Here is a 13,484-nt window from a genome sequence, read left to right on the forward strand (position 1 = left end):
CAAATTATTTGAGAGATGAGAAGTATTCTATGAGGGAAGATGTAAAGGAGTTCTTAGAAGAGGAAAAACTGAAGAGTGAGAAGATAAAGATTCTAAGTCTCCTACTAAGCTATAATAGAGGCGAACTGAGAAGTAGCACATTGTTAGCTAATGAATCTATATGTAGGTTGCACAGAAAGAATGGTGTAGGATTTGTGGATCTAAATCTGATCTAAATGTTTTGGTGTTAGGTGTCTGGAGAGAGCTTTGTTCACCGAACGTGCTGAAGCACAAATTCAGGAAAACTTAATCAATTAGGGTGGAATCAGGTGAGGCTGTGAAGGAACCATGAGGTGAGCTAGTGATTAGAATGACCAAGTGCGGAATCTAGAGTCTCAAGCAAAAATATTGAATAGGATAGTCAATTCAGGAAGTAAAGGTGGGTGGGTTGGTGGGCCTAAAGGGATGCTGCAGTTTCTATATACTAATGCTAGAAGTATCAGGAAAACAAGAGGGAGGAGTTTTTGGCATTGATTAGTGCATTCTCTCCAGACGTTATAGGCATTAGTGAGACTTGGTTAACAGCAAATGATGTAGTTACAGGGATTGAATGTGAAGGGTTTAGTATTTTCAGGGAAGATTGAGAAACTAGGATCGGGGGGGGACTGCTGATGGTAGCAGATGAATTGCAGCCAAAAAGAATAGGAGATAAGCTGGAGGGCGGCTGTTCATTTGAAGTAGTCCGGTGTAAAATTAAGGCAGGTAAGACAAAATATACAGTTGGTTATTGCTCTAGGCTAGGGAGTTCCACAGATGATCTGGAAGACATGCATCGCCAAATCAGTACAATGAGTACAGGTCGAGTGAGTATTATGGAGGACTTCAGCTATAGAGATATAGACTGGAACGATGAAAAATCACATGCAGAAAGCAGGAAGGAAATAGAATTTATACACCTACTAAGAGATAATTTCTTGAGGCAGCGTTTGAGGGGGACTGGGGTTGTGAGAGTATTCGACCTGGTCATAGGATCAGAAGAGCTATCCATAACCAAGGTGACCACAGTGCCTCCAATTGGTGAAATTGACCATGCGGTTTTGACTTAGAAGATTGTACAACATGAGGACTATTCTGTCAAGAATGGGTAATGTGGAACTACAAGGCAGGTGATTATAACAAGCTCAGGAAGAAGCTTAAATCTGTGCCATGGCATAAAATACTGCAGAGTAAGGATGTAGTGGATGGGAAATAGTTAAGGGTCATCTAGAGGAAACAATATTAAATTGTATACCTAAGGTAAGGAGGGTTAATCAGCTAGGACTTAAATGGATGGGAATATCATTAAGATGACCAGCAAATCCATGAACAGCATAAGGCTCAAGCAAGAACAGTGACCAGCAGCAGGGAAGGCAACATTAGATAGATTAGATTTCTCTAGCCAGGGCCAGCTCAGGCATTGTTTTTCGGGCCACATACCGAGGCCCTGCACTCAGAGGGGCCCAACACTTTCAAATTTCTAAGAAAATTTGATAATAGAATTTTTGATGTTTCAGAGATGTATTAATATAGGAAATATTTTAGTATATAACTATATGTATTTAATGTTTGTAAATTATGTTGAATAAATGATAAATGCACTTAAACACAAGAAAGATATTTAATTAACCAGATATTTCGGTCTGGAAATAGCAGACCATCCTCAGTGGTATTACAAGAACAGTTATAAAAAATACAAACCAGAATATTAACAATAGATCATTTAAAATAGAACAAGCCGCGTGATGTTATATCACTAAGTATGAAACGGAATATTTTGAAGTAGAGATATGATTAAAAAAAAAATAATAATAAATAATAAAAATAAAATTAATGAGTAATCTTGATTAGACTTTCCCAGATTTTTGATATAGATATACAGTCATTACGATTCAGGTTGGGACAATGGAGTAAGGCCTCCACGCTTTCCTTGAACAAACATTCAAACCTATAATGGGATCTATGTAAGAGGTGAGTCCTGGACCAAAGGATGTTGTGGTCAGTTTCAATCCCGTGCTGAGCCAATCCAGACTTTTCAGGTTTGTTGTAAAGAATGGATTATTGATGTTCTTGGATTCTATTTTCAAGAGAACGTCCAGTCTGTCCAAAATAGGATAGATCACAGTTGCACGGAATTTGATAAACTCCAGGAAGAGATAAAGTTGAGCATTTGTCTTAATAGGTGAATAAGTAGCTGTTAAATCATATTTCTTTAAAATTCTTGAGATAGGTTCTGAAATACCAGAGATATAATTCCTTATATCCCTGCCAATTCCTTATACCAGAGATATAAGGAATTGGCACTCGACGTATTGAAACTTTGTTGTTTTGTGGAGGATTATAAGAATTGAGAAGATGTTGAGTACTTTGTTCAGAAAAGCCATTGAGTTTCATGTGTTGTTGGATAGTAAAAAGTTCTTTCTGTAGATAATCAAAGGTAGAACAATTAGTTTTTGCTCTTCTGATGAGGCATTTTATAATTCCTGTTTTTTGACATGGATGATGGGCTGATTCTTTAAGAATATAACGACCTGTGAATGTTGGTTTCCTGTATACTGTAGATGTAAGAATATTTGAAGGTGACCGGATGAGGAGAACGTCTAAAAAAGATAACTGGTTGTTTTCTTCTATTTCCATAGTAAACTTTATACGATGATGCAAGGAATTAATACTGTTTAAAAAAGAAGGTAAAGAGTTTTTGCTATGTGGCAAAATAGTAAAGATGTCATCTATATATCTTACCCAAAAGGATGGTTGATGGAAAATAGATGAGAAGAGAACTTTTTCTAAATGTTCTAAATATAAGTTGGCTAAAGCAGGAGAAAGAGGACTTCCCATGGCCGTTCCTTCTACTTGGCTGTAAAATTTATTTTGACATACAAAATATCCAGAATGTATTACGAAATCGAACAGTTTTATAATGTCTTCAGGAAAGATATCAGCAAGTAATTTTAAAGTTTCCTTGAGAGGTACATTGGTATATAAAGATTCTATATCAAAGCTAACCATAAGATCTGTAGATTTTAATGAGACATTTTTTAATTTTTCTAAGAAATGTGAAGAGTTCTTTAAAAAGAATTAGAGTTCCAATGTAAGATTTCAATAATTTAGCTAAATCTTTGGCTATACAGTAAGTAGGAGAATCAATATAATCTACTATTGGACGGAGAGGATAGTCGATCTTATGAATCTTTGGAAGACCATAAAATCTAGGAGGGCTTGCAAAATGAGTTTTAAGTCTTTCAATTGTGTCTTTATCTAAACTGATGACTTCATCTAAGAGAGAATTTAATTTCTTTAGTTGTCTGTTGGTTGGATTATAATCAATTTCTTGATATGCGGAGCGATCTCGAAGCAAAAAGAGAAAGTTTTCTTCTGTAATTTGTATATTCCATTTCATACTTAGTGATATAACATCACGCGGCTTGTTCTATTTTAAATGATCTATTGTTAATATTCTGGCTTGTATTTTTTATAACTGTTCTTGTAATACCACTGAGGATGGTCTGCTATTTCCAGACCAAAATATCTGGTTAATTAAATATCTTTCTTGCGTTTACGTGCATTTATCATTCAGTCTTATGTCACAAGTATCCTTAAAACAGCAAATATGTTGAATAAAATTATAATTTTTTTGATAAAAAAATTATTTTTTATACAAATATTTTGGGACCCCACTAATAACTTTTTCCCGAGGCCCCGCAAAACCTCCAGCCTGCACTGCTTCTAGCCAAGCAAGCCAAAGGAAATTCCAGAGTTCTTCATTATGTGGCAATTAAGAGGAAGAATGACTGGAAGATTAACCTTAATAAGTGATGATGGCCACGAGGTGATAGAAGCAGATAAAATAGTTGAATTACTGAGCGACACTTTGCAAGGGTATATCATTCTAGTATAGTTACTGCTTTAACATATGTGAGAGACACTAATGTGGGAACAGAGGTGGATGAATTGGAGGTTGTTAGGATATTGCAGAATCTCAATGTATATACAGCTGTGGGATTAGATGGGATATCAGCTCGGGTTTTGTGAGAACGTGCAAGGGACTTGGCGTTGCCTCTGATTAGGCTTTTTAATTTAAGTCTCAGCTCTGGTAGAGAGTTCCAAGGGAGTGGAAAGAGGGGCAAAATAATTTTTTTGCATAAGGGAGGTTCTAAGACTGCAGTAGCAAATTACAGACCAATCAGTATCTCAGGCATGGTGATAAAAGTACTGGAAAAATTGGTCAAAAAGAGAATTCGATAATGGGTAGATAAAAATATGATACTGTATGAGGGCCAACATGGCTTTATGAAGGGGTCAGTCATGCCTTAATAATTTACTATCTTTTTATAATAGAGTAACAATGAATTGGATATAGTAAATTGTTATATGATGATTCTGCTGGATTTTGCAAAGGCATTTGATAGAATACCACATGGAACTCTGTTACGCAAATTAGAACAAATGGGGAATGGATATTATTACCATCTTATCCACTGGTTAAGTGGATAAGAGGGCAGCTGCTGAACAGACATCAACAAGTGGTATATGGAGGGGCAGAATCGAGGTGAAAACATGTAACTAGTGGTGTGCTGCAAGGGTCAGTGCTAGTGCCATTGCTGTTTAATTTGTACATAAATGATCCTATCCTAATTTATGCTCATGTAGACCTATACGTTTTACTGTGTAGATATTCGGAACCGAAATCCCATGGAATAGGTTGGTTACTCCTTATTCCTGGAGGTGTCCTATGTCCTGTAAAAGTGTGTGTTCACGGAGCTGGTTTGCCTGTTCTTGGTGACGAAAAACCCAAGTTTCCGGGTGACCCCCCCCCCCCCTTCTTGCACCTGCATACAAAACCGGCTAACTCACCTTTAGTCGAAAGAGACCAGATAAAGGTTCCTCACATTACTGACAGGAATTGAATCTAGGCCTTTCCAACTGACTGAATTACAGCAGCTATATAAATGATATAGGAAATAATTTGAAAGGACACATTCAGTTGTTTGCTGATAATGCAAAATTATGTACATTAGAAAGAGTTAATCAAGGTGATGTGGAGAGCTTCATGACAATTTAAATAGGCTATCAGTATTATTATTATTATCAACATTTGACCTCCAAGGAGTCAGAGACTCATTGTGGGAGGTACTCACTATTGCATACAATGCTTATCCAACTGCATCTTAAACTGATTCAATGTGTCCACATCCACAACACACTCAGGCAGTGCATTCCACTCACCAACCACCCTCCATGCAAAGAACCTGCTTCTTTGTAGATTCTGCAAAGAATCTACCCCCCCGTTCCCATTCTATGAAAAATCTCTTCCATGTCTACCTGATAACAACCCTTGATCAGCTTATATGTCTCAATCATATCCCCCCCCTCCTCCTATTCACGAGGCTCTGCAACTCAATTCTCTGCAATTCTCTCAATCTGTCCTCGTACTCCACATTCCAAAGACCACTGACTACTTTGTGAATCCTCTCTGTACCCTTTCCAACATATCCTCGTCACCATGTAAACATGGCGACCAAATATGTTCACAATAATCCATATGAGGCCTGATCAAGGCCTTATACAATGGAATCATAACCTCTCTATCTCTGCATGTCAGGATTCTCCGCATCATTGCCATTATTCGATGTGATGTCTTCACAACTTGTGCAATGTAGCCCCAGAATTTCAGGTCCTTGTCCACCATCAATGTGGAGAAAGGTAAAGTTATGCATTTTGGGATAAACAGATTATAAGCTGTGTATCACATTGATGGCACTGTATTCCAGGAAATAATGTAGCTAAAGATTTAAGGGTGGTGATAGATAGAGAGTTAAAGTTTTGAGGACATATTACTAAGGTTGCTCATAAGATTACTTGGCTATTGAAAAACACATTTACAAGTAGAGATAAGTAAGTTGTTATTCCTAAGGTCTTGATACATCCACATCTGGATTATTGTGCTCAAGTCTGGTCTCCTGGGTCTTGGGGATGAAGAAGCAGTGGAGAAGATTCAGAGGTGAGTGACCAAGATGGTCTGTGGAATTTTCCCTATGAAAAGGATGTGTGGATTGCAGAAGTTTGTTGATAGGAGAAAAATAGGGGGATATGATTCATGACAATTTAAATAGGCTGTCAGTATTATTATTATTATTATCAACATTTGACCTCCAAGGAGTGTGTGGGAGGTACTCACTATGATTGGGAGGTACTCATTGTGGGAGGTACTCACTATGATTCATGACAATAATATAAGATATGATGGAAATATTTAAGTTGCTTAAAGGGTTTTATAGGTGCAGGAGAAATGTTTCATCACTTGGGTAGAAGGGCCAGAACAAGAGGTCATCCCTGGAAGTTGAATAAAGGTGTGGTTGTAGGGATGTGAGGACTAGATTTTTTGCTTTGAGAGTTGTGAATGAGTGGAATCGGTTGCAGAGTCAGTCATGAGTGCTTTGTCTGTTAATGGATTTGAGGAGGGGTATGATAGATTGTGTGGATAATTTGGGTCTCCCTCATTGAATCTCTGGACTCCATGGAAGTGCCTGTACAATAATAATAATATATAGGGACCTCTTTAAAACCATAAGTTATAAAAATATTCTGAAATAATTGTTTTATTTTGTTTTTCTAGAATTTTTTCTGAAAAATTTGAGTTAAATATTTTGAAATGGAAAACAAATCAGATGTCCCCAAAGGTTCTTCTGAAAGTGAAAGCTTTATGAATCTAGAAAAAAATAAGCGCTCTCCATTTGAAATTAACAAAAAGTTTCTGCCAATTAAAGTTCATTATTTTCTTCTTAATGCAGGTAAGAACAATTTGTTTTTTTTTTGCACTGCACTTCAGTAAATTTTTTAGTTTTAAGTGAAATGTTTAATTCTTTTACTTATTGTACACATTTTTTAAAAAAATAATATTTATGTATTTTATTTTAATGTTTTTTTTACAATTCTGTTATATCATCATTTTGGTAATCTGAATGTGTGCATCTTGAACTCGCATCTGAAAATAATCTCAGTTATGCATCCATAACCTGTTAGGATGGATAACTATCATTTAAGTATCCTTATTATCCTTACAGCTAAATAAAACAGTAACTCAGAAGCCTTATCTCTAAAAAGATTTCTGACTTTTATATATAAAATTTGATAGTTTCAATATTAAATTTATTGCACTCTTAAATGAACTAAAATCAAATTCTAACAAATGCATTCTTGATTTCCTTTCTTTGATGTCACACTTTTTATATTTTAGAAATGCCTAATTTGTGTTTGCAATCACCTTCCTGTGTTAAGCTTTGTGGCCTGTTCTGGTTTCACACTACAGCAATCCCTCGATTAATGCGCCTAATGCATTGGTCGCCAAAGGGGTCGATATAATATTGTTAGGGGTCGATTGGGAATCGACAGAAAAATATAAGACATCATTGTATGGGTAATATTTAATTCGGTTAACTTGGATTACCTCCATGACAAAAGACATGGAGGTAATGACAATGCAATTAAGAGTGAATCATGGGATCAGTACCTCCATCTTACAGCTCCATGAATAGGACCTGTAAGATATAGTAAGGTCATGAAAATAGTTACTGAGGCCAATCAAGTAGGCCAAAATGACGTATTTACCAATAAACGGATGTTGGTGGTTCCTGCCGGCCGGCGCAGTGGGAGCGAGATTGCAACACGTGCGTGGTTCTTATTTACTGATACTTACAAGTATTTGATCCCAGTCTCATTTTTGCGCATCGACATACAAGTGAGCATTAATGTTCTAAAATTCATCAACGTACATATTATAATTCAATCGTTATTCATTCACGAACTAAACTTCTCTATGTTGAAGAGTTGAGCAGCGCTGGTAGTAATACCAGTGATATTACTAGTAATAGTAATATAATAATATATACTATATTATACATACAATAAACACCGTAACTATAAAATAAACAATCTAAAAACTCGCATAAGCGTCTTTTTTTTTGCTTGCCCTATTATAATTATGTAATAGTAAAATAGAGGGGGTCGATAAAAAGTCAAGAAACTCTTCAAGGGGTCGACGGGCAAATAACTTTGGTGAACCCCTGGCCTAATGCATTCTTTAAAACAGGCACATTAATCGAAAATGCACTAATCGAATATAGTAACTTATGGGAAAATGTATAATTCGTTCCTCAGATTTCTTTTTTGACTCTTAAGTTTTTTTATAAAAGAATTAGGGTATGTCTCAGGGTCTAGTTAAAGGAAAACCATGAAGCTGAAAGACAATAAAACATATTCAGAATATAAATTTATTATTCTGCTTCTTAACAGAGAATTGAGCTAATGTAGTTTGGCGGGAATTCTGTTTTCTTTTTTTTTCATACAACTAACGGTATGGCCCTTTAGCCTCTTCTGCAAATTTTACTGGTTCTCTCTTCTCCAGGGTAGGTCTCTAATAAGCATTTCTGCTTAAAAACTTCGATTGTACGAAAACTATTTTCAGTTTTTTCTGTGAGACCTCTTTGGGCTTGTCAGTGATTAAATTTTCTTCATGTTCTTCAGGATCTTCCTGCTGTGCATCTAAATTTAGCAGGTTGGAATCACTCAACTTCTCAGAATGAGATTTAATTAACTTAGATTCATTTGAAAAGTCTCTAAAATCATTTGCACAATGTGGAAGAATGTACTTCCAAACGGCTACCTTGCAGTAATTTCATTCAACTTTGCGACTTTATAACCAGGCTGAGATTTCTCTGATTTGGCTAGAAAAGTTTTGGAAGGCATTCGATTCTGAAAAAAGGCCGACATTCCATCAATATTCAATATTTATTGATCACAATAGTCCCCTTCTTACACAATTTTCTTCAAAATCTCTGGATATCTCCTTATCTGCAATTGCATTTTCGCCTGTGATTAGAACATTATGTAGGCTATTTCTCTTTTTTGAAATGCTCAAATCACCCAGCACTAATGTGGAATTCTTCTTCTTCTTTTCCATCATCTATAGGCCTTTCTTTCCAGGTTACAAAGAGACAATGCTTTTGATTTAATAAGGCCAGTGTTTAGCAGGATCCGTTTTTGGTTACAATCTTTGATCCATGTAAAATGAAGTCTCTCTAATTCAATCATGATAATACTTTGATTTCAAGTGCATGCATGATGAACTTGAAGCAGCCTCGCCTTTCTCTTTGTATTCAGCAGTTGATTCATCCATTTTTTTGTGTTCTTGTCCTATCTTCGCTCTGGACGCGCCTTGTTCATTTTTCTTTATTATTTCAAGTTTTTCTTCCAATCAGATTACTTTTCGAATCATTTTCACACTTCTATTTTTTGCTCACTAATTCTTTTACTCATGATTAAAGGTTAGGAAAATAATTTAAAATAAAAAAGTAAGGAAAACAATTGCACGAGATATGATCAGCAAAATGCTATGTAAAGCAGACGACATAAATTTTGGCGGTAAATTTGGAACATGGTGTACATGGAAATAGTGTAGTATGCCATTAAAAAATAACTTTGTAAAATGTTTAAAATCAGTAACTAATTTATTTCATCCTGGTGAGTGATATTTTAAAATAGTTAGCCATAAAAATTGTATAAACCGAAAATTTTTAAAATCTGTAACATTCATTTTAAGATGTATATAGGTGCACTAATCGAATTTTAGAGGCGCATTAATCGAGGGATTGCTGCATTTCTTTACGGATCTCTTTCTTTCTCCCCCCCCCCCTTTTTTTTTATAATGCTTTTTGTAGCCTGTTTAGTAAAATTGTATTCACATGTTGAATCCATTTGTTTCTGTAATGATCCGTTATTTCTAAGGTTGTTTGTTGTCATAGTTCTTGTAAAATTTCTGCATTTCTGGTTGACTGAGTCGACAGCATACCTGCTCTCAAACCAACAGATTCCAATGGAGGCAAATCCTACCTCGGGTATGGATGTTTGTAAAAGCCTGCACTGAACAAGCTTGTATAGCTTCTTGAATTTATAAGACTTTTTTCTTTTAAAATTCTGATATTCTTAACTGTTGTTAACTAACCGTCTTAGTTGCACATTATTTCTGCCAAAGTTATTTTTCATTGGCTTATTTTTTCATTGTTTATGTCTCACTTCCATATAACAAGTTAACCAAAACATTGAATATTCTTAATCTTCTATTTCTTTCTATTAACTGTGGCTTAAAAATATTGTTAGCAGTATGCCAATAAATTTGGTATGATTAATCTTTTATGTTAACCATACCAAAATTTATGGATTTATGAATCTATTTCTTTAAAGTTTATATTATGGCCAAGTTAATAATTATATTATTAACTGTTGCTTTGTTATTTAGAACTAGTCTGCTTCTTATTGGCTTCCCCTTCCTTTAAATGCCACATTTGGTAGTAATCTTGCCAAGATTACTACCAAATTGTAGACTATTGTAGAGGGATAACTGTAGTTCATCTTTAGTTCATCAAAGGAAATTTTTTAGATATGTGGCCAGTAGGAGGAGAAATGACTGTGGAAGAATGATATTGTGGGATAAAAATGGGAATAGAGTGACTGATGCAGCAGACATAGTAGAATTGTTCAATGAACTTTATTGGAATATTTCATCCTGGAGGAGTCAGTTTTAATGCTAGAGGGATAGGGCAAAGGTACAGGAGGAGAGTGTGTTTCAAATACTGAGTAATCTGGATGTCAGTAAAGCTGTGGGACTGGATGGCATTTCACCACGAGTTTTGAGAGAATGTGCTAGGGAACTGACAGTGCCTTTGACCTGGCTTTTCAATGAAAGTCTGGCTGCTGGAAAGGTGCCCATGGAATGGAAGGAAGGTAAGATAGTGCCATTGCATAAGGGCGGTAGCAGACTGGAAGTGTCTAATTATAGACCAGTTTGTGTGTCATCAGTAGTTAGGAAGATCTTGGAGAAAGTAGTGAAGGACTGTATACAGCATTGGGCAGATGAGGGTAATGTTATCTCTGAGAGTCAATATGGATTTGTGAAGGGGCGCTCTTGTTTAAGCAATATGCTAACCTTTTATGATAAAGTTACAAGAGCATTAGATGAGGGAAAGGCATATACTGCCATTTTCTTAGACTTAGCGAAGGCATTTGATAGGGTGCTACATGATAAGCTGATATTTAAGTTGCAGCACATGGGTCTGGATGTCAGATTGGTCAACTGGATTCAGGATTGGCTGGCTGATAGGTATCAGAGAGAGTTGTATATGGTGGGGCAGTTTCAAGGAAGCAGAGGGTTACAAGTGGGGTCCCACAGGGCTCAGTACTGGGACCTATATTGTTTAACCTTTATATCAATGACATTGTCAGTAGATTGCAAGGGGCTATTCAGTTGTTTGCAGATGATGCGAAGCTGGGAAGGATTATTAGCAATAGTGCGGATGCGGCAGCCCTGCAAGAGGATTTGAATAAGCTAGATAGATGGGCAAATGAATGGGGGATGTCAGTTTAATGCAGCAAAATGTAAGGTCCTGAGGTTTGGGAAACATCAATGGGACACTGCATACTCTATGGGAGGAGTTATACTAGAGGAAGTAGGGGAGACAAGAGATCTGGGGTTGATGATTGATAGAAACCTGAAATTTAGGGGACATATTGCAAAGGTAACACAGAGGATTGTTGCAATAATGAGAAGGACACTGATCTGCAGAGATAAAACAGTTATCATTCCGTTGTATAAGACCCTGATCAGACCACACTTGGATTATTGTTTTCAGATTTGGTCCCCAGGATTTGAAGGGGATAAATTGACTGTGGAAAGGGTACAAAGGCAGATAACAAAGATGGTTTCAGGACTGTACAATGATAGTTATGAGGATCGGCTGAGGGAATGTGGACTGCAGAGGTTGGTGGATAGAAGAAGGAGAGATGATATGATTGAGACTTTTAAACTGTTGAGAGGTGGTTACAGGGTTGACACTGGAGAGTTCTTTCACTTGGTTGAACAGCGGGAAGGAGTGATGACAAGAGGCCATCCCTGGAAGTTACGAAAGGAAACTATGAGCAAGAGGGTGAGGAGTGGTTTCTTTGCATGGAGGGTGGTTGAATCATGGAATGCATTGCCTGATGGAGTGGTGATAGCGAGAATGGTCAATGAGTTCAAGGAGTGGTATGATAGACTTTGTGTTTCTTAGGGGGGGGGACCTCCCCTCAATGAGTCTTGATAGACTTTGTGTTTCTTAGGAAGGACCTCCCACGATGAGTCTTTTGATTCCACGGAGGCCTGAATAATAATAATAATAATCTTTTGTATTCTGTATTTTAAAAGCTTTATAAGAGCTTTTCAGCTGAAAGTGAGTTAGCTGAGACATTCTTTCATCCCACATACAACAGGCCACCTGAAGAAACACTTGGAATTTATTATTATTTTAAAAAACCTCCATGGAGTCAAAGACTCATCGTGGGAGGTCCCACTGTTACACATACAGTTTATCATGCTCTCTTTAAATATGTTCACTGTCTCTGCACTCACTACACTCTCGAGCAATGCATTCCAATGATTCACCATTCTCCATGCAAAAAAACTTGCTCCTCACCCCTTTTGCTCACACTCTCCTTATACAGCTTCCAGGGATGACCTCTCTCTGTCTTCACCCTTTCTATGCAAAACTTGCCTAGCATGAATCTGGTAATAACCTCTTAAACAGCTTATATGTCTTGATCATATCCCCTCTCCTCTTTCTATATAACAATTTCTGCAAATTACATTTTCTCTATCTGTCTTCATATTCAACATTCCAGAGACCACCTTAGGCAATCATCTCTGGACCTTTTCCAATACATCTTCATCTTTTTGAAAACCAGGTGACCACATATGTGCACAGTAATCCATTTGGCCTGATCAAGGCCTTATACAAGAGAACCATAACATCCTTAATTCTACAAGTCAGTACCCTCTGCATCATTCCCATTATCTATTGTGCTTTCCCCACAATTTTAGCAACATGTCCCTGAAATTTTAGGTCCTTGTCCACAATCATTCCCATATCTTTCATCTTCTCTACCTCTTCCAAGATATTTCCACCAATTGTTTATTCTACATCCCATCTCTGCATCCCTTCAAAACTTTATACTTTACAACATTAAATTGACAGACATCCCCACTCATTTACTCATTCAGCCAGTGTATAGTGTATGCAAGTCCTCTTGCAAAGCCACTGCATCCACTCTACTCCTGATAACTCTCCTCAACTTTGCATCATCTGCAAACCACTACATATCACCATTCAGACCTCTCCCAATATCATTTACATATAAATTAAACAGCAATGGACCCAAAACAGTCCCTTCGTGTACACCACTAGTGACTTTCCTCTTTTGGGATATCACTGCTCCATAGACAACTTACTGATACCTATCAGACAGCCAGTATCTAATCCAGCAAACTAATTTACTGTTCAGCCCTATCCATTCCAATTTAATTACCAGCTTGTCATGTGGCAATTTATCAAAAGCCTTTGCAAAATCTAAATATACCACTGTGTATGCACCAATGTATTTGT

The 13,484-nt window shown here is 36.7% G+C and overlaps 1 protein-coding gene across 1 annotated transcript in view; it reads left to right on the top strand.

Annotated features, from left to right (window-relative positions):
* Nucleotides 1-13,484, top strand: part of LOC150100226 (major facilitator superfamily domain-containing protein 6-like) — a 74,461-nt gene that overhangs the window by 25,491 nt on the left and 35,486 nt on the right. The window contains exon 2 of the mRNA XM_090402465.1: nucleotides 6,632-6,806. Within this exon, the coding sequence (XP_090258591.1) occupies nucleotides 6,668-6,806 (139 nt within the window). The 5' untranslated portion in view covers nucleotides 6,632-6,667. The remainder of the gene's footprint in view (nucleotides 1-6,631; nucleotides 6,807-13,484) is intronic.

The sequence above is a fragment of the Typopeltis vanoorti genome, chromosome 13, assembly GCF_054136105.1.
Source record: "Typopeltis vanoorti isolate ZY-2024b chromosome 13, IOZ_Tvanoo_1.0, whole genome shotgun sequence".
NCBI classification, from domain to species: domain Eukaryota; kingdom Metazoa; phylum Arthropoda; class Arachnida; order Uropygi; family Thelyphonidae; genus Typopeltis; species Typopeltis vanoorti.